General features: G+C 40.5%; 2 protein-coding genes and 1 long non-coding RNA gene across 5 annotated transcripts in view; 1 reads left to right on the plus strand and 2 right to left on the minus strand.

Annotated features, from left to right (window-relative positions):
* Window positions 1-3684, minus strand: part of citb (citron rho-interacting serine/threonine kinase b) — a 38727-nt gene extending 35043 nt beyond the window's left edge. For both annotated transcript variants that reach the window (XM_077601302.1, XM_077601300.1), the window contains exon 1: window positions 3448-3684. The gene's annotated coding sequence lies outside the window, so the exon portion shown is untranslated. The remainder of the gene's footprint in view (window positions 1-3447) is intronic.
* A 4289-nt stretch (window positions 3685-7973) lies between these two features.
* On the plus strand, window positions 7974-19079 carry bicdl1 (BICD family like cargo adaptor 1). 2 transcript variants are annotated; one of them, XR_013300356.1, is made up of 11 exons: window positions 7974-8399; window positions 10341-10556; window positions 13630-13746; window positions 15052-15198; window positions 15986-16165; window positions 16224-16442; window positions 16630-16773; window positions 17217-17347; window positions 17450-17570; window positions 17997-18114; window positions 18369-18508. XR_013300356.1 is itself a non-coding variant. In XM_077601250.1 (10 exons), exons 1-10 carry the CDS (start codon window positions 8028-8030, stop codon window positions 18543-18545), a joined length of 1824 nt encoding a protein of 607 aa, XP_077457376.1. In that variant the 5' UTR covers window positions 7975-8027; the 3' UTR covers window positions 18546-19079. The 2 variants fall into 2 exon arrangements, 1 of the variants encoding a protein (XP_077457376.1); XM_077601250.1 differs by lacking the exon at window positions 17997-18114 and having other exon boundaries at window positions 7975-8399; window positions 18369-19079.
* On the minus strand, window positions 10153-21656 carry LOC144074692 (uncharacterized). The gene is made up of 4 exons (XR_013300357.1): window positions 21530-21656; window positions 20790-20852; window positions 20626-20682; window positions 10153-10482 (listed from the first exon to the last, which is right to left on the minus strand). It is a non-coding gene; the product is annotated as an uncharacterized LOC144074692 (long non-coding RNA).
* Between the last annotated feature and the right edge of the window lie 108 nt (window positions 21657-21764).

Here is a 21764-nt window from a genome sequence, read left to right on the forward strand (position 1 = left end):
AAACAGACTGAAATACAAATAATGTATGTAAGACGGCCTTGCGAGCAAGGTTTACACTGTTCCCCACTAGAAACCTAATCCAATCTTGCTGGAAATATGAAAAAGTACTTCTTCAAAGCTGAGTTTGTCTCTCTAAAGAGCTGAATTATTCCAACGTCTGAGCATCGCCACTGCAGACTCCCATCTTGTTTGCAGAGCAACGGCATGAATAATTACAGAGCAGAGGGAGCGAAAAACTTAGTCATGTGACCTAACGCTTTTGACCCGAGTCCTCAGTTTGTTCGATTTTTCCCCGAATTGACCAATTGAACAAAATTTGCACTGATTCCACCTAAAAAGTTATGTTTAGTTACATATCAAAACACAACCACTGATAGATTCGAGCACATGTACATGTGATCGTGTATTAAAGACAGATAAAGGGCGGATGGGCGATTTATGATGCTCACATTTGATTGGCTAAACAAGTATTGACAAAAACGTCTGCCAAATGTTCCGTATTCCGATGGATATTTGTGCATAATGTGGCCAAAATCCCAACCTAAACCCAATTGAAAATGTGTATTTGATCAAAATGGAATAGTTGTCCCGGAAATCTTACTAAAGTGGAATATTTTTGCCAAGAAAAGTGGCAAAATATGTCTAAGAAAAGATCTACTTCGCTGATAGAATTTTTAAAAATCGCTGTAAAAATTAAAACCTCTGTCAGCTAATTACTCTCCATTTTCTAACAACATGTTATTTAGTCATGAGAATTAGTCAACAATAAAATCATTCCAAACAACAACAACTCAATAGCTATAATGATATGTATATTTATAAATATAATGATAGCTTTGTGTGCTTCAGGAGATCCTTGTTGAGTTGGCAAAACAAAGCAGCTCCTATTTTTAGCTCGGAATTGCTGGAAATAGGTTGCTGCTGTTGATATTACAGCGTTTCACACCACCGCTGGATATATTTAGCTGGCTACGCGATGTAGAGGAAAGCAGGGGAATGAAGATGGTGATGAACAGGGTGTTAAAAGCGTACACTTTTCCCTACAGTTACACATTCATCCCAAGTACAGGCGCCTTGTTTTGTGGAAATAAACTGAAGCCGACTTTGCTGTTGTTGCTGACTGTTTCAAAGCAACGGATCTGGTTTAGAATGTGTTCTTTTGGTCCATGTGTCCCGTCTTCTGTGTGCCGTCTGTGAGCAGCGGGAGATAAATGAGACGCGCCGCAGAAAGATCACAGGCAGTGGCCTCCGTGTCGTAATTTAAGACTAGAGTACGTGCACTTTCAGGGGGGGAAAAATACATAAAATACTTTGGTGATATATAAACGCCACAACTGGGTCTTCTTTAAACACTGAGTTTGGTAGTTAAATAACCACTGATCATATTTGGAGATTAATTGACTCATTGGTTCACATATAAATCATGTTATCTGCTATTTTATTACCCTAGTCTCATTTTATTTCTCATTTTTTTGCTACAAATGTGCATTGGGAACACAAATTACGCACTGAGGAAAGTTGAACTATGATTGAGTCCAGCAATCAAAATATTTTCCCTTTTTTTTGTGTTGAATTTAAAAAAAAAACATTTGAGTTAGCTTTTTTCATTCATTAAAAAACAAGAGTATTCATCGTTTTTTTTTATTTAACCTCTTGAAGATATTTACTACTTACTGTTTTTATTGATAATACTTCCTTTTTTATTTACCAAAAAACAAACTGTATTTACTGTTCCCCTCCTAAAATAATATATGTATATGTTTAAGTTTACAGGGTCACTAAATGCCACGGTCCATCAAATGATGAATTGACTATCAAAATTCTAAGTAATACTCACTTGGTTTTATATTGGTTGAATAATATATTACCCAAAGATTGGGGGGGGGGGGGTGGGGGGGAGTTAGCGTCAATTGCTGTGTAGCCACTTTTGTAGTCCTATTTGTACTTACTTTTTTCACAATAAAATTGTTAAAATGGTCAATGACCCAAAACCCCAGAATTGATGTTTAGCCTGTTTGAAACGAGTGAAATGATACATTTATAGGTTTGACAAAAAAAATTACTAAACATTTTCTCTGGTCACCAAGGCCAATGGATTATTTTAGTTTTGCTTGCTTTTATGTAAAACACGCAACATAACTGCAGCTCTGCAAACATAGTGTATTCACCGAGATGTGATCAACAAAGACTAACAACATTCCACTTAAACACCGTCGAGGAGGACTTCTCCATGGGTTTAATCATGTGTTGGCGTGTGAGTCAGAGATGAACAAGAGGCGGAAAGTGCGGGTAAAAAAATGTTTTGTCCATTTATGCTGTGTGGCCCAAGTCCTGCATTACGAAAATAAATACTCCAACAAGCAAATAACCTCAGTCTCATTATGCCAAGAGGCATGTGGCGTCAATGCATAATGGCCACATTTTTGGGATATGAATAAATGGATAATAAATCCCCCCCCCCCAAAGCCCTTAATTTGACCTGTTTTTCTGGAGAATACATTTTTTTCCAACAGTTACCTCTGAGATCCTTAAGTGTAATGATATAGGTAGCATGCTGTATTTTTTTGCAAAGACACAGGCAACAAATATTCACCTTTGTTTTCAATAACATCAATTAAAAATGGAACATTATCATTAAATCATCACTCATAATTGTACTTTCCCAAGAATCATACACAACAGAACAGATGTTGCTTTATAAAAGGCCCTCTTGGGAAACCAACATAAGAAAAATAGAATTATTCCTTCCATTCCAAACATAATATCCGCAATATCTCTACATAACAATTACAATAAGGAATGGAAGAACGTAAACAATACACAATCAACGTCTGAATTGCGCCATATCATCACACCACTCTACCAACGAAAGTCTAATTTCTTCTTTCCCCCCAAATTTGTTCTGATTAAAAAAATCTAATTGGTAGAATAATTTGCAATCAAGCTGAATAAGCACAAGAGAAAGATGGAGCGAGCTCTCCACTATCATTCCCCATCCCACTGTTACCATAGAGATACTTTCCTCCAACCAATATTCCGCCTGTCACTTTTTTTGCCTTCTGACTTTTCCAGCCTGGACTGTACAAACCTCAAGGCTTATTTGGAAGGCGATAGGCCGAGAGACCGCATTCGCTCCCCGTCAAAACTTTTACCACTTTGACATTGACGGGTGTCGTTTGAAATTCCACTGACGGCTCGGAGGCACTCGGTGGAAGAGTACGAGCCCGGCGACCGAACGCCGCGAGACAAAGCGTCTCTGTCGTGACCAAAAAAAAAAAAGACTACTCGCTCTTCAAACGGCAGCAGAAGATTACCGCGACAACGCGATGCCATCCTCAAAGTGTTCCCCTCCGTCGCTGGGAAATGGGAGACGCCATGCTCTGCAGCTCAATTCGACGAGCGCATCGTGCTTCTTTTTTTTTTAAGTCGAACAAACAAGGCACTTACTCAGACCGATGCAACCGAGAGGTCGGAGATCCCCAAAGCTCCTCAAACACGGCACCCCCTGGTCCGGCTCGCATGTGGGGTCTGGGTCGGGAGCTGCCAGCTAGACTGAGAGCTTCGCTGGTTCATCATATTTGTGCATGACATCCTGGTTGAGGGGAGAGAAGAGAGAGAAGAAGGGGATGGCATGGAAATGTAGCAGATCATACAGGGGTCTCTTTCTTTCTTTCGCTCTCTCTCTCTCGCTCTCTCATTTTCTCTCGCTCTCTTTCTCTCTCCACTTATAAGCTCAGCTTTTCCCACCTCCCACCTCCCCGTCTAACTATTTGCTTGCTCTCCACGCAGCAGCAGCAGCAGCTGTCAATAATCACATTCATGTATGCAGTTTGAAATTCAAAGAGACCAAGCTAAAGTCGCTATCAGGACTCTGAACTTGCGTTAGCACGACACACAATCCCTTCTGTGTAATAACTTCGGGGTGTAACAATGTGCAATATCTAAGAATTTACCTTGCCAGGATGTGACTTTTTATATTTTTATATGACTTATGTTTTTTTTACTGGGAAAATGCATTTTGTGGAGTAGCACCACCAATTTCGTTATATGCAACTGTGTATAATGACAATAAAGGCTTTTGCTTTTGATATGATAACTATTGCCGATCATTAACATAAATTCGGGCTTATCAGAACCCTCAAAGATGTACCAAAAATGAGCACCATCCGATATGGATGACCCATCATTATATGAAAACTGGCTCACGACATGTCCAAAATTAAGAATGTTATGTAGAGTTATTTCTATACTAGAGGGAAGTGAGTAGTGCAATTACCTTGATATTTCAAGAGGCAGCCATTGGTGGGCTTTGGAAACTTGTCGCAGCATCGCCGGGTGACTTTTTCAACTCAGATTTGTTTTTTTCTGGAAAAAAAAAATTCTGTTCAATACAGGCATGTGTATTTTCATTTTGTTCCCATCGTACAAGATGGTGTGAATAAATAGGTAGAAAACAAATGGAGAAATGCAAATGTTTGCCTTAATGAATGTGTGCCATTTTTGGGCCAGTTGCATATAAACATAGCAATTTGATCAATGTTCAATTGCAATTTTTCAAGTTTTTTACAACAATTTCATCGCAACGTTGCTGAATCGGAAATGATCATCCTTTTTTCCAGATCCAGATTTTTTTGCTAAATTGATTTGCAAAAAGAGTTGGGATTTTCCTTATGTACTTTGTGTTTAGATGCAAAATGTTTCCTAGTTTTGCAAGGCTATACACAAACACACACACGTCATTTGTGTCAAACAAAAACAAGGATTATATGATAAAATTGTCAGTCATTGTTGACTCACACACACTGCCGCCCACTTCAAGAGTTGAACACGTGTTCACATAAGCTGTCATGTAGATACTGTAATTAGTCAAGAAATGATGGGCTCTTACTGCTTAAGAGATTCTTATCCCTGACTTTATTCACTTAACAGACTGTGTTAACAAAAAGAAAAGTGCACGTCAAATATATCATGCTGTGCTTTCTCTTCATTTTCTGACTGGTTTTTTTTGGAACCTTCTGCCAATTGTCGATGACCAATATGCCTCAATTTGAGGATTAATGTATTATTTAGCAATAGGTTTAAGTGGTCAGCCTTAATTTTATTAAATCTATTTTTAATTTTATATATACAGTGGGAAGTTAAGTCACCATTCCATCATTTTCAATGTTTCATCTGGGGGATTAATGTCTCCATTTTGACAAATACTATCTGAAGTCCAATTTGGCAATATGTATATAATATGCTGTAATCTACAAAAAAAAATACTATGGAAACACTGCCACTCAGCGGTAAATTACTGACATACATGTACATTTACAATATTGGATATTCTGATTTTGACATTTTCTTTCTGTGTTTTAGGGGCTAACAATTAAATAGGTATAACTTACATCTTTTTTTTTTTTAAACATATTTTGATATTGAAGTCAGCAAACATATTTAGACAGATTAAGAGAGTTTTTTTGTGAAATTAAGTGAGCAGTTTACACACATCCATCGTAAAATAGATGTATACATGCAAATATTGAGCACAAATATACCCATTTTACACTAAGGATTTAACTAAGAGATTTGGCGATTATTATGGCAGTTTAGGAGTGTTATATCTGTTTGTTCCATAGGGGGAGCTACAGTCCATCTGATCTTATCTGTCAGTTACAAAACAGTGCGCCCCAAAATTTTGAATATCGGTTAAATCTATTTATTTCAATATTTTATTTCCAAAAATAAATGTCCACGCATAAAGTAAAATATTTCAAGCCTTTGTTACTTCCAATTTTGATCAAAATTAAAACAAATCCAACATTCCCAAATGTCAAATCAAAATGTAATTGTTTTTCTTTGTGCTTTTACTTCAGATTTTGGGACCTTAATTTCTAAAACCAAAGGCAAAATTGACTTTCCTCTGATTTGGGACCACTTAGCAATACAGATACAATATATCATGTTTAAATGGGTGATAAATTGTGAACGCTGTTCGTAATTATTGGTCAAAATAACAGCAAACACAAGAGACCAACCAAAATATTTGGGAGACAAAACATTTGTCTACAAAACTGTTTTAGTAAAGATATACTGCATACGACAATATAGCGTAGCATTCGAAATGTATAACAATAACATGTCGCGTTTATAGTCCTCTCTTTAAATTTAATCACCAAAACACATACGGCATCAACTAATGAGGATAATGTGGGCTTCAGATGAGCGCAGAGGAAATCACCCGTTATATGGGCCCCCCCACGGGACAGCAGCAGGCAGTGACCCACTTCTTTTGTGCCATCTTCATCTGCTAAAGAGGCTTTGTTTAGAGTCATTCATCGGTAAATTTTTCGAACCTCATCCATAGAGTAAACCAGCTCTCGCATCAGACCGATGCATTGGCATTTTGTTTTCTTCATCAATTTTCTCTCAATGAACACAGTAGTGTCTATTTATGTAACATAACTGGTTCATTATTAATCTCTCTTTGCTATTCTGACACAACCTAGAATTCCTTAAATACATACTTTTACTTGGTGTTGTTTGAAAATAGCAGGATCAATTCTCTGTCAATCATACTATATTTGCCAGTATTACAGAATTCAATTAGATTGAAAGTCTTTCCATTGATTGAACTACATGAAATCACCTTTAAGCAGAATTTCACCTCAAGCAACATTGCTGCTGAAACATTTGATTGAATAGCTGCACAACCAATCCACCGAGATTGACATATCGTTACACCCGAACAAACCAACGAATAGATTTTTGCCAATAAAATGTTGGGAGTCCTGGTTACAGTAAGCAATTGTCAACTCAGAAACAAACTTTCTAGCGGTAAAAAGCATTCAATAGGAGGCTCAATAGACAGATTTGTAGACAATTAGTCCCCTCATCATTATATTGGCAACCCTTCATTATTTTCAGAATATCTACAACATATTCAGAAATAAATGGATTCATACAAATTCATTTAACTGCCTGAGACTTCCAATCCATTCTGACCGCAAGTAAAGGATGAGCATTTACAGGCATTCGCCCCAGTTTAGACAAACAAGACATCTATCCTTGTCCATGAAAGACTATGAATGAATGTATGGACCAAAGTATACAATGCAAATAGAGGCATATTTACATTTTAAAGTTTTTATTTAAACATGATATTCCAAATAATATACCCTAACTTCATTGACGACAATAATGGTGTGGAAGACACTATCTACAAAGGAGGATGCTTCATTTACCTTAATTGATTTCTTTCCGTGCTATTGATGGACATCTAATCACGTGGATCATTCCTTCATTGTGCAAAGAATTTAAATGAAATCGAGATCCCTAGTAGATGCCCAATCCATCTGAATTGGGAAGACTGACTGGTTATCAGTCCTTCCCTGTTTAAAATGGACTGGCAGCCTAGCGCCTTCATATTTTTGCCTTTTCCTAAAAATGTATCTACTCTTCCTCCCATAATGGATATTCCACGCTGACATGACACTTCCTCGTGCTCATTAGCAGAGGTCACACAGCTGTGTGCGAAGCGCCAAAATATGGCGTTACCTTGGCCAGCCAATGAGAGCCCCGCTTGTAACAGGTTGCATCTGACGTCACGCGCCAGGCGGGAGCGCGCATTGAAGAAGGGCAGGCAAGCGACGAGCAGGTCGCGCGCGCCATCTCACGAGGAACCGGCTTACAGTAATGAGGGACCCCGAGAGCCCCGCGACGACGTGCTTGTCGCCGACCGCATCGAGCTGGATTATCTCACGAGAAAGCCCTTGTTTGTCATCTCCGTGCGGTGGCCTCGTTCGCTGGCGATAAGTTAACGACGAGTACAGCGGAGGACGGAAGTCGCGGAAGAAGGAAAATAAGCTACAACTAGAATGGATGAATTCTCCATGACAGGCCACTTCGGTCAGCCCAACCCAGTCCGCGCAGGGTGGGTTCATTCGGCATAAAAAAAACAACTAAAAAAGGGTGGGAGAGAGGGGGAAAAGGGGGGGAAACTAGGGGCAGTCGGCTCGTTCTTCGTCGGCCCGTGGAGACCAACTATGTCCGCGTTCTGCCTGCCGAGCGCCGGTTCAGCACCGCTAGAGCTGGACAGCGACACAGCGGAGCCCGGAGGCTGCCCGGCGGCTCATTCGCTGCGCCACGCCGGCTCGGGAGGCTCGGGAGGCGGCTCCACCGGCTCCGGAGGCCTCGGCGTGGCGTTGGAGGAAGAGCTGGCCATGCTGGGCGAGGAACGGGACGAAGGCGCCGGAGAGCTCCCGGTGGACGCCAACGCCGACTTGCTGTCGCTCTTCCGCCAAAAGGAAAAGGATTTGCTCTTAGCTGCCAAACTTGGCAAAGCTTTACTGGAGAGGAACCAGGATTTGACCAAGCAATATGAGAAAATGCACAAAGACCTCAATGACAAATTGGAGGTAATCAAGCGAATAACTGGGGGTCGACTATTCTCTTAGATTTAGATTTTCGCACTTGCCAAACAATTTTGTAAAAAATATTCAACAAGCCTTCTTTTAGGATTTATGCTTGTCATTTTTCATTGGAGTGGGTCATAACCAAGAAAAGTTACAGGCACTTTTATGGCGTGCTTGGAGAGAGGTGGCCTTGATTTATTAGTAGGCCAACTAGTGTAGAGAAGAAACTCTGATTACTTTGGTCAAACTGTAGTGAGGGATGGCTGCTGTGTTTGAAATAAGCACCGTGTGGCTTTTTGTTCTTGTTTTTGAAATCCTTCACACTAACCAACGTGCCCTCAGAAACAACACTAGACTAATCCTCTCACCATACCCGGCTCACTCAATCTACTGTACATCTGTTCAGTCAGCCCTTTGATCCATATTCATCCTAATAATGCAGCTCAGAAAAGTAAGCCGCTTCCTAATATAAGACCCATTGATGTTTTGGATGTTAAACTGTTTTGTCGCTCCAAATTTTAAATTCTTTGTTCACCTTCCTTTTAAGTAGAGCGTTGCTGTTGTTGCAAACGTATGTTACCCAATCTGATACAGTCCGATACAGCTATTGTTGAAAGTATTGGGCAGTACAAGATCGGATCTGGTCCAGTAGTCGTGTGTGTTTTGGTACTATGGTGCATTTTAGGCTGCTGTAAATCAACTTACACTAGATATCAACAGGGTCTAAAAATATCAGCATCAGATCAGACCGTACGTGAATAAAATAAAAATAAAAATCTGCATCGGGACATCTGCAGTTACCACCTTGCGCCTACATATATTCTCTGTCAATGAATTTCAATATTCACAGCTACATACCTGTCAACTTCAGCCAATTGCCCTTATTAATGATTGCAAGTCACTTTATTAAGCTGTAAAAAAAAAACAAAAAAAAAAACAAATGCAACCCGGCACATATTTACTCACAGGGCGCACTTAAATCTAAAATTTTCTCCAAAGTGGATGGGGTGCCCAATCACAATGCCATATATTCAAGATTCTGTAGATGTCACTGTATGAGACTGACAGCTTGACTGTCTGGATACATTGCTTGCTGACGGTGAAAAGGCGGATGTGTGAAAGCATATGCATATCATGCTTAAAGCGTGACTTTTAGCAGTCGACGATTACGTTTTTCGTCTGCTACTAGTGACCGAGACGATCCGGATTATAACCGAAATGGGTAAAACGAGATCAGTTTTACAAAAAAAATTTACTTAAAAAAAAATCCAGTGCAAAAGTTATATGGCGTACATCACATCACATGTGTCAAAGTGGCAGCCCGGGGGCCAAATCTGGCCCGCCGCATCATTTTGTGTGGCCCAGGAAAGTAAATCATGAGTGCCGACTTTCTGTTTTAGGATCAAATTAAAATAAAGAGTACAGATGTATATTAAATTTCCTGATTTTCCCCCTTTTAAATCAATAATTGTAATTTTTTAATAATTTTTTTCTGTGTTTTTAGTTCAAAAATCATTTTGTAAAATCTAAAAATATATTTTAAAAAAGCTAAAATAAACATTGTTTTAGATCTATAAAAAACTGAATATTAAGGGCTTTTAATCCAGTTCTTTTAATCCATTTATTTAAAAAAATCTAAATATTATATCTAAAATGGTCCGGCCCGCATGAAATCAAGTTGACGTTAATGTGGCCCGCGAACCAACCCGAGTTTGACACCCTTGGCGTACATCATTTAAAATGATCAAAAAACGCATAAAATACGTGAAAATTTTATAGGTTGACAGGTATGCACTAACAAGAGACATGCCATGACAGTTTGGAACAAAACATTTTCGTATGAGGTCACGCCAAAATTTTCACTACTAGATCTTTGATAAAGTATGTTTTTATGTACGTTGTTGTAACTGGTGGGAGTAATTTGTACCATGTCTCTTCTGGCAGCACTTGGAGCAGGAGAAGCATGAATTGCGTTGGCGTCTGGAGAATCGAGAGGGGGAGTGGGAGGGCCGGGTGGCCGAGCTGGAGACGGATGTCCAGCAGCTGCAGGGTGAACTGGAGCAACACCAGGTCCAGCTGAGAGAGACTGACAGGGACAAAACCAAGGCCATCAGCGAGCTATCCGAACAAAACCATCGACTGCTGGAACAACTTCGAAGGGTAAGAAACAGTGTTTGTGTGTGTGTGCGTGCTTGCGATGTAAAGCTTCAGATAGCATGGAGGATTTAATTAGTCTGGGCTTTGTGTCACATGGCCTTAAGTGCTGCTCCACGCTACAGAGAACCCCACGCAACGAAAGCTCACATGTTAATTTCTTCCCACGTTGGTAGCGAGAGTCTCTCGTAAGAGAAGAGGCACAGCCAGGTGTACGAGAGGACCGCCGGCCCTCGGCTCGCCGGGCATTTTCACTGCAACTCATCAGTGTGAAAGGTGTGCTTCTGAAGCTCATTTCGCTGAATAATTTAGAGCGACTGCCGCAATACCTTTCAAAATATTAAAGGGTATTTCAAAGCAATTATTATGATCATCATTAGTAAGGATTGCTTCCAATTTGCGCTGGGCGACGAGGCCTAAATTTCATGTTACGAACAGCATTTGATATGAATTAAAAAAGAAATAAATAAATCGATCTAATTCATTAAACTGAACCAGATCATATTGGTCTTTAACATGGCCCTCTATTTACCTTTTGTTTGGTCATAATTGGCCCAAATGACTGGCTAGTCTTTGCTGCCTTGCTTGACGTAAACAAGCTGTGAACTGCGGCTCATGCATTGACACATTGATCTTGGACACTTCAAGCATGCTTTGCAGGGAGGAGCCCCTTCCAATTGGTTGGGAATAACTAAATGAGTAAAATAAACTTTACCATTATGCAAATCACACCAAAATGGGCACAATCGGTTTAACTTTCATCAAGCATGACTTTTCACGCTCATAATTAGTAACTTGGAGTATTTATCAGTCAGAAAACCTTATGGCAAGTCACGCGCATGATGGATCGGGCACCATTTTTGCGCCGACTATTTGCCGACGCTTTGATGTTTGCTCGCTAGTGCCAAGCCTCCACAGCAAAGAGGCCAGGAAAGGATACAAATGGCACATGGCAGGATGCCCCGGAGTCTTGTACTCAAACGCTAAACATTTTAATCCCCCTTTTGCAATAGTGCGGACAACATCGTGAGCACATTGATCCGCTGTTTGAGAAAAGAGGCTTCTGGGGGGTCGTAAATGTTGAGAGAACACCGACCTGCACTTGTTCTTTTTCATGTTTTATCCTGCCGTAAAATAATGCGTGAAAGTGTAAATATTCACGATCAAGTTTTGCCTGGCAGGGGAAACTTGTGTATACTGTTATTTTGCGACATTCCTAAGCGTTAGTAGGCTGCGTCGACAGATCTGACAACTCATTTCCTTTGCTCTACAAGATGGGAAACTTGCATAATAGAACAAATGGGGTCAATCACAGTGCTTGGTTGTTTGTTCCACCCCTTTTCTAATTGGCTTGCCCATCTTCCCTCCGCTATTCATTACCAAGCAATGGGTTGTCACTAAGTGATGTCAAATGTTTACAATTCTGATGGGATGGTGCGAACATAAAGTCCCTCGAGGGAAAGGCTTAACAGAGGTGTGCTATTTCCATTCGTTCCAACAATCCTCTAATTGTAATTGTTTACTCGTGAAATAAAAAACATGTGATTAGTATCTAATGAGGAGGAAACAACAGTGGGAAACATTTCTCAGGGGAAAAATAGAAAGTCCTGTTACACTCAACCACTACTACGAATGGAAAGTTTGCAGTTTCCGTGAAAGGAGCAACATTTTTGGGGGGTTATTCATATTCATTTATGGCAATTATTTAAAAAGGCATTGGTTTCTCTAACATTACCACTAATTATCACGACGGGTCTTCAAATCCAGTTTTTAGTCCTACAAAGTATGATAATGTTAACCACAGTAAAAACACTGATTTTAGATATTAGAAAATAACAACTAAGGAATGGAAGGAGCCATAGGAATGTTATTTTATCAGCATTTTGGAATTGGCTAGAAAAATGATGGCTTTAGAAGCAGGGCACATGAGAGGAAGTGATGTAAAATGCAACACAGATGGGATTAGGCTATAATCCACGGTAATAGCCTGGCCATATGCATTGAAACAGGAACCAAAACAAGGTAGCCCCTCACTCAAGATAATTGCTCACAGCAGGTAGCAGCTATCGATTGATGAAACAATCTCAATATTGTCATCATCTTGTGCCTATTAGTACGTAAATAATGCAGCTTTATTTATTAGTCTTGCACGGTTGTCAAACTCAAGGCCCAAGGCCAGATCTGGGCAGTGATTTAGATTAGATTAGAACTTTATCTCAACCTGTATTTGGGAAATTTATTGGTTTTATTACTTTATTTTTGTAGACCTCATTAACTGATAAAGGATGGCTGAAATCAAATTTTTATTTTTGGAATAAATGTATATTTTTTCCCTTTAAAATGTTAATAGAATCAAGCATTTTCCCCCTTATTCAATCAGAAAATTAAAATACACATCCTGTTTTTTTTCGCACAAAAATTTTGATGGAAATAAAAAATGAAATGAAAATTAAGAAAACATTCGCCACAGAGGTCATAAAGGAATTTTGCAATACCTAGAACAGACTCGTCTATTAACTGAAATTTGCTGTGTTACTGATATGAAAAGAAGAAAGGTCACACAAGTCCGATATTTGCTTTAAATTTGGCTGCTTATGCGCAAAATTACTCTCTCAGCTGCTCCTATTTTAAGGTGTTATCTCTCTCTTTAAATGTCAAATACTATGTACGCCAATGATCATCATATACTGTAACTGGCAACTTCCTGAGAACATCGCTACGCTAATCAAGCACGGTCAGGTGCCAGGTGGCCTGATCCCATAAAATTTGCTGAGGCAAGCACGGACGCTCCCGCACTTGATTACGAAAGCGTAAATGCTTTATTTAGCGCCTCTGGAAGAAAGCCCGAAATGTGGGCAAATCGTTGCTTTACTGGAAACACTTATTTTATCATTTACGGGAACAGAATTGGGTGGGAGGTTTGACACACAATATAAACAAGCCCATCAAGGGGTTGATTACAGTGCTTTGTCTCCCTCTATGTCAACGCGAGTAGTACACAGTTACAGTGTGTGTGCGCTTTTTTCTAATTTTTTTCTCATTTTTCCTCATTCCAATGACTATCTAACACCTCGTTCAGGCTGCAGAGGTGGAGAGGCAGCTGTCCACTCAGGTCCATTCGTTACGGGACGACTTCAGGGAGAAGAGTACGTCCACAAGCCAGCACATGACACGTCTTGAGACGCTACAAGCTGAAGTGAGTTTGCTACACGTTTGATTTCTGCTACATTAGTACAACCGTACTAAAAAGTGACTTGGAGCATATGGAGAGTTTTCAAAGAGAAATAACAAACTGAACATTGGTCAGTTAGAAAACTATTTTAATATCATTTAATAGTCTCGTTGTTGGTCTGACCAGCCCTTGTCAGAATTTTGTAAAAACATAAAACTGGATTTACAGATTTTTTTTCAGTTATTACCATAAAGTAAATGTCATTAAACTGGGATTTCTGCAATGTTAGTGGATTTGTACAACACTGACTAGTCATATTGTCATTATTTCATTTTTCTCTGCCTCTATTTTGCTCACTTCTTTTTTCTCCTTCCTGATTGGAGCAGCAAGTACTCGAAGTGAGTGATTGGCGGCTATTTTCTAGCCTTCCTGCATGCTGCATGTAGCTTCCTAAATATAAATCTTGGATTATTGGGAAAAAAATGTGAACAGCAAAAAAAAGGAATGAAAAATGAATTCCACCTCCCTCATGCATGAAAAATCCTTTTTTAATGGCAATGACCAAAAGGTCAGATGTTTAAAAATAAACAAAAAAGCGCATGAGACATTTTGATGCAAGTCATGTGTTTATGTTTGATTGCAGCCCCTTTTTCTTTCTTACTTTCATGTGATTGGAGGGAAAACACCCTGACTGCAAAGGCCCTATAATTGAAAAATAAAGCGTGGTTTATTTTTAGCTGAGGATATTCTGCAATGTTGCCTTCCTCTATTCGTATGCTTTGATTTTTACATGACTCGTCTGATTGTTTTCCCAGTGTGGGAAAAAAAGACTGTGGCCCTTAAAGTGAATTCTTCTCATGTGCAACAGATTCACATCTAAGTTACTGCAGTGTAAATTAGGTTATCAGATGTAGATCAAATCTAGTAGCTATAAAAAGACATGGTGTTGTTAAGTTCATGCGTAAATATACTCCGGCAACAAGAATCCGACTTTAAGAAGATGAAACGTGTAGAAAACATACGATAAGGGAAGTTGAAGGTTGTCAATTGCTGAGTAAGCCGATATCGGGCTTTGTGGGTGCTACCGTATCACCGAGACATTCCTAAGACGAGGGTGGCTACGACCGCCCACGCTTCTGCTAAGCAACCGACATTCTTAAAGCTAGTGGGAGTCGTTTTTAATCTCGTGTCAGAGCCCAGTTCGCCCGAGAGACGCCACGGCGTAAAATTTAGCCTTTAATCAAGTCCGTCTGAAAATCAACACAGTCGCCCCACTTGTGCCCATTTTAATGGGGTGTCATTTCTTCTCGCCCACGCGGAACGTGTTAGATTAAGATGCTGTCAGAGAGGAAGATGGAGCTGGAACGGCGGGTGCATGTCATGCTGGAGGAGAACGAAGTGCTCAAGAATACTGTGGAAGACCTTAAAGATAGGACGATGGTTCTGGAGAAGCAGTGTCAAGAGAAGGACCTTCAGGTACAAAGCTTGAATGGAATGGAAAAAGTAATGGAAATATTTTATTGATAGTCATTTTAAAACGGGCCATTTAAGGAACAATAATGGAATTCTCAGCTTTTTTTTAAAATGGAGTCCTCCTGTACGAAAGCATTCTTGAAATCAGCGGTTGATCCTGATTTCACCATGGTTACTGCTATGCCAGAATATAATCTTGGTCAAGGCAGTAGTAGCAGTGCTCCCACGTACTCGTATCAGCCAGTACGCACTTAAAAAAAAGAAAAAAATCCAGTGTTTTGGAGACACCATGCTCTTGTTTTTGATAACTGCTCAGAGACAGTTTGTCTAGCTACACATGGTAACTACTGAAATCTGGATAGTCGAAAAATGTCCCTGAAACTGAGAGAATAAAGATTAAAACCCTGGGCAGCGTCCAGCCACGAACATGAATGCATTGGAGGCAAGTTGCTTGATAAGCCAGGAGCTAATGCGGAGTAGGCGAAGCCATTGCAGCTAAGCTAAAGGACCGTCAGTGGGCCAAGTATTATCCAAAACCGTTAGCTAAAATCTGCGTACACTGCGAGAGATGGAGAAGTCTGCACTGCTGTAACGTTGAAGCTTGGTAAGCTAAATACAGCTCACATTAGCACGTTTTTCATTGTCACGTCACATTTATTCACTCCTGCAACTTCAATTCCAAAGTAACATAACCTGACAAATATAGTAAATGGATGTAAACCAGTCTGTCAGATAGATTCTATCAAAACAAGAAACTCTTCAAGCCCGTTTGTGGTTGTGTTCTGTCTAGTTGCGTCAGAATCAAGTGGAGCTTCATGAAGTCCAGTTGTCCCACAGGCAGCTAACGGCACGTCTGGAGGAGCTAACGGAAGAAACCAGCCTGCATAGCCTCACCCCTCACCAGTCCAGCCTAATGTGCGAGATCGAGCAAAGCATGGAGCAAGAGGAGCAAGAACAGGAAAGAGAACAGGTAAGTCCAGGTGAGCCACACAGAGAGTCCGGTCCTCATTTGGTCTCTGCGTCCGTAGCTGCGTCTACAGCTGTGGGAAGCCTACTGTGAAGTACGCTCGCTGTGCTCCCATCTACGAGGGAACGACGTGACGGATTCCGCGCTATCCACAGACTCTTCCATGGACGAGTCCTCGGAGACGTCCTCTGCCAAGGACGTGCCAACGGGGAGCCTTCGCGCTAGCATGCTAGAACTACGCAGGCTAACGCAGAACCTGCTCGACGGCAACGAGTCGACGGTATGGACAGAGATGGGGCAAATGCACATTCATCTGTTCACGGTCACTATTCAAACTGAATCCACGGTCCTACAACCAAATCCAAAAACATCAAAAGTCCCTTACAATGAGATTCCAAGCCGCTCAGCGAAGGAAAATGATGGCAGAGGTTTAAAACGGGAACTTTTGTGGCATTTGCTTTTGAAAGGGTTCTCGTCGCAGTGACGAGGAAGCTCTGGAGGAACAAGTGAAGAAGCTGGGAGAAGAGCTGAGAGATGTCAGGGAGTTGTATGAAGCCGAGCAGAACAAAACACACAACAGTAAAGAAGAGTTGCTACAGCTACACAATCAGGTAACTATTCGCTTCCATTACTTGTTTGAAGTTATCTGCAATACTGCGCAAATATGTTCATTGGCCATCGATTACGGGATAAGTGGTTAGAGTGTCGGCCTCACGGTGGGGGAACTGGGTTCAAATCCAGGTTGGTCTGCCTGCGTGGGTTTTCTCCAGGTACTCCCACATTCCCAAGACATGCATGGTAGGCTGATTGGACACTAAATTGCCCCTAGGTATGAGAGTGGGCGCGAATGGTTGTTTGTCTCCTTATGCCCTGCGATTGGTTGGCCACCAATTCGGGGTGTCCCCCGACTCTGGCCCAAAGTCAGCTGGGATAGGCTCCAGCACCCCCCACGTCTCCAGTGAGGATAAAGCGGTTCAGAAAATGAGATCATTGTTCAATAAACTACTAATAGTAGTTCTGCTAATGTCCATGTCATTTACCATCCAACCTACAGATGGCGATGCTCTCGGTCGAAATGTGTTCACTCCAAGAGGAGACCGAAAGGATGAGGAACATGGCGGCCGTCCGAGAGCCCAGCGAGCAGCTTCAGAGTGCCATTAAAGACAGAGATGACGCCATAGCCAAGTAGGACCCCAACAAAAGCATGACAAGAGAGATGGAAATGATTCTTTGATGGATTATAATCACCCGGGCCTAATCACAATCTTCTCGCTGTGCTTCTTCTAGGAAGAAGGCAGTGGAGATGGAGCTAGCAAAGTGTAAAATAGACATCATGTCTTTAAATAGTCAGCTTCTGGATGCCATCCAGCAAAAGCTCAATCTGTCACAGCAGCTGGAGGCTTGGCAGGTGGGTTGTCATGATAGAAAGGTTTCCGCCCTGAAGAAGGCGATGTCAAACGTTTAGGGTTTTTTTTCCCTCCACCAATTCTATCCCTCTGTTAACAAAGTCATAATGTGGGAAATCACTTAAACCGGGAACACACATCTGAGAAATGCAGATTCATGGTATTTAACATTAATGATTAAATAATTAACCTAACAATGGAAGTCATCAAATGAAACAATACTGTAAAACGTTCTGCATTTTAACACCCAACGACCACAGAAGTTTAGAAAATGCAGTCCGGTTGGTAAATTTGAAATCAGCAACCAATCAATTTTTCAAAAATGATGCTGCAATGTGTGTCCCCTGCTTAAGAAGCACAGTTAGCATCTCCCCCGCACCCCCAGCCTTAACTAGCGGCTCTTTCCTCTCTCTTCTCCCTGCACCCAGTTTGCATCCTCAGGGCTCTTTACAGTTTGGCTCTTGTGGTTTCTGATCTAGTGGCCTTTCTCAGCCTCCGTACCACTCTCTCTTCTCCCTTGTGGCACCCTCCCCTCCTGCCTTAGAGGTGAGCCAGATGCACCATCCCATCACACCAAAAACCATACCTCCACCCCCGCCCCCTCTGTTACCTCAACTCATTTGCGTTAAACTACAACTTTTGCTTCCCCAAAAAAAAAAAGACACGCTCACTGTCACTCATGTGAAGTCAAGATGGCTGATGCTGGTCATATGTTAGGGTCAAACTAAGTTCCCTTGTTGTGGGTAGCATATGAAAGTAAATCTTTCTCTCTCACTGGCCCTTTTTTTGTTTGTTTTCAGGATGACATGCACCGAGTGATTGACCAGCAGTTAACGGACAAGCACCAGGACGAGTGGCGTTCCAGCCCCTCCTCCACGTCCAGGTCGTCGAGAGCCCCCGGCGCTCCGTCGTCCAGACGAGCCCTCCGCCTGTCAGAGCGGGACCGAAAACTTTTCTCCTTTTTCAAAAAGAACTGACTCCACCAACCGGACACGAGCGGCCGAGGAGGGAAATACAATCGCAGCAACGGTGGAAACGACGTAGCCAAAGAAAACAGGCAAAGACACGATAAACTTTGGAGCCTTTATTCCGTGTCCTTGATATCTGACGGAAAAATTGCGTCTTACTAAATAGTACAAAGGTTTAACTAGCAAGTGAAGAGAAACGACTGTAAAAAGTCGTACCCGGACCTTGAGTCGAATATCAAGTCTATGGAATAAATGCTCAAATAGTTTTGCTTACGCTGAAGTTTGGGGGGCTCGAACTTTGCACTTTATCTGTCCTGACACTCCTCGTTCAATTCGGTGCCGATACGACATGGATCCTCTACTAAAACCCAAATTGTAGGACACCATCAGGGTCCACGCGTTTACTCCGACCGAGAAAGGTTTTCTTGTTGTGCCTAAGACCCGATGGCTTCTGTCCACTGCCAAGCCACCAATGCTTACCGTTAGCATCCCTCGTGCCAGGCTAAGGACACCTAACTCATACCTGTCAACCTCTGCCGATAACTGCCCTTATAAATGATTATGATTCCCCTTACAAACCCCCCCAAAAAAACTTACAAACACCGTACGACTCGTCGTACGGTGTTTGTAAGGTTTTTGGGGGGTTTGTAAGGGGAATCATAATCATTTATAAGGGCAGTTATCGGCAGAGGTTGACAGGTATGCTAACTGTACAAGTATAGCGTGATTGGAACACGATTGGCCGCGGGACAGAATGCAACGCTCGCTTAAATTGTTTGGGAGAGTTTACATTTTTGAGGCCGCACCTATTTCTATTTTAACGTCACAACAACGCCATAGCACATCACCAAACTGAAAAATGCAGTGAACCCCTGCCTATTTGCACAAAAAAAAACTATATTTAGGAATTTCAGGGTGGAGCCTATTCTTGCCGTAGGTTGAAAACTACTTGCTATTTTTGAGCTAGGGCTAAAACAAAATTGCTTTTGCCCCATCTTGTGGCTTTATAGTGCTAAGCAACTATGTTGAAATGAGGGGAGGAGCTTCGCTTAATCGTGACTTTGCAAAAATGGGGTTTATATAATTGATCATTATTGTATTTCTTGTATTATTTTGAAATTGATAAATACATTTAAATTAATACATTTAAAAAACGAAATCAATACAAAGAAAATGAATACAGACTGAAAAAATTGGCCCCCAATAACACGAATATTGATTTAATTTCACAATATTTAACTCATTTTCAGCGGTACGTGTCCAATTCAATTTCCCACCAGCCTCTCCCATTCACAATGGATTGGTCGTCTCGCATCGTCGACGCCATTAAATGGTTAATGAAGCCTTAACCATGCTTCCTGCCAAAATCGTGATATTTCCTTGAATTATGCAGCCCTAATATACACATTCACACTCAGAAATAAAGATTTAATGGGGGTTCACTGTATTCCAAATCCTAACAGAAGACTTTCCTTGTGAAAACCTACAAAAGGACTTCCTTAACGGAGACAATAACCGAGTATTCTTCAGCACTTTATCTTTTCTTTGACTTTAAATACTTTCCAGGCCTTCATGTTGATGGCCAACATATGAAAAAAAACCTCCTTTATTATTTGAAACATTTTCCTAGGTAACCAAATTCTTCCAATGTTTACACAAGCGTGAGAAGGAGGACATAAAATGTTCAATTTCATATCATGAAACAAGTATATAGTACTATTTTTTTAGCGGGGGTCTACCTCCATCCTCACTGCTTTGGTACTTCACGAGCACTTTGAGTTGTGATGGCATTTGTTGGTCCATGTTTGGATGCGTGTTTACGTCTTAGCGTATTTGAGTTGCGCAAAACCTATGCAGAGGTCATTTAAGCTCATTATTCGAAGGGAAAAACACCCAAAGAATGATTTTCTTTTACATCAAATAAATGCAAGCCTAAGGAGGTCCGGATGAAGTGAATATATTTATAAAGAGAAAGTCCATACCTTTTTGTTTAGTCATTAATTTGTCTTTTGCTTTGTTTATACATGGCTTTTTTAGTTGTATATTTTTGGACAAGTCATAACATTTCACATGAAGCTTACTGACTTACTAAAAAAAAGCTGCTTGTCGACTTCTTTGAATCTTCATATGCATTGAAGACGAGGCGCTGTAAAAAAAATCAGAAGAAAATGAAGAAATGTTCTTTATGTTGAATTTCTACAGTCTTTTTTGTATGAAACTTTTTTTGTTGCTTTCTCTATGTTGTAGTTTTACCGTTTTATGTGATGTCATGTTAGTAGTTCCAAATGACCACGTCGATCGAATACATTTTGTCTGCTGAAAATGACAAAGCCATTCATGAAGACTCTTTATGAAGAGTGCCTTATTAAAATAAAAATTAAAAAAATACACTTGTGGATGGGCCTGTGTGTTACAATACGTTGAACATGAGAAATTGGGTGAAAGATTGAAAAAAAAAATGGCTATTTTTCTTTGCGTTGTTTACAAACATTTTGGAAGCATTTACAAGCCTGTTTCTACTGAGTCATTACTAACTAATGGGAAATTGGGAGTGCCTGTGTATGTGTGGGCGGCCATGATACAAACCAAACCATTCACTTAGTTTTCGACTGCTTGTGTAAGATTGCAGTTTTTAGTGAGCCTATTGTGCTCCGTGTGAGGGTTTCAATTCACCTCCACTAACAGCATTAGTTTCACTAATAGGACACTTCCAACCATGCCAGATATTTGGCATGCCCTTTTCAGAGAAATCTCTTATCAAAATGTCCCCATCTGTTTCTGACAAACAATAAATGATATGTCACAAATGAATTTACATCTTATGTGAGATTGGATGAGCAGTCAAAAGACCCCAAACAGACTTTTAATTGTTTTGTTATCAAATAAATGTAATATTCACAAGGAATTTGAAGATAATCAAATAATCATGACTGTGGATTTTAATTTTTTTAATGACTTCATAACATTAAATATAAAATTGCTTGTAGTCTTACCTGAAAAGAAATCATTGTGCTGATGTTTTCTTTTGTTTTGTTTTAACTGCCAAACTAATTAACCAGGTGTGATTAAGTGTAGTACTTCTTCTTCTCTATATTCTGCCAATAGAGCTCAGTAGCGCCATCTCCTGAATGCCCTTGGACTTCTTAACGCAAATATCACATAAATATGCAAAAATTGGAGTAGGCATCCTTAGTATCCAGTCTTGTTTTTAAATAGTTTGGTTTAAAA

This window comes from Stigmatopora argus, chromosome 5, assembly GCF_051989625.1.
Source record: "Stigmatopora argus isolate UIUO_Sarg chromosome 5, RoL_Sarg_1.0, whole genome shotgun sequence".
NCBI lineage: Eukaryota > Metazoa > Chordata > Actinopteri > Syngnathiformes > Syngnathidae > Stigmatopora > Stigmatopora argus.

What these genes read in the sequence shown, in the direction of transcription:
- bicdl1 (XM_077601250.1), top strand. Translation starts at nt 8,028, where the DNA reads ATGTCCGCGTTCTGCCTGCCGAGCGCCGGTTCAGCACCGCTAGAGCTG. An exon ending in GTCAAGAGAAGGACCTTCAG is followed by an intron (nt 15,199 to 15,985) that starts GTACAAAGCTTG and finishes TGTTCTGTCTAG; the next exon opens with TTGCGTCAGAATCAAGTGGA. An exon ending in AGCAGCTGGAGGCTTGGCAG is followed by an intron (nt 17,571 to 18,368) that starts GTGGGTTGTCAT and finishes GTTTGTTTTCAG; the next exon opens with GATGACATGCACCGAGTGAT.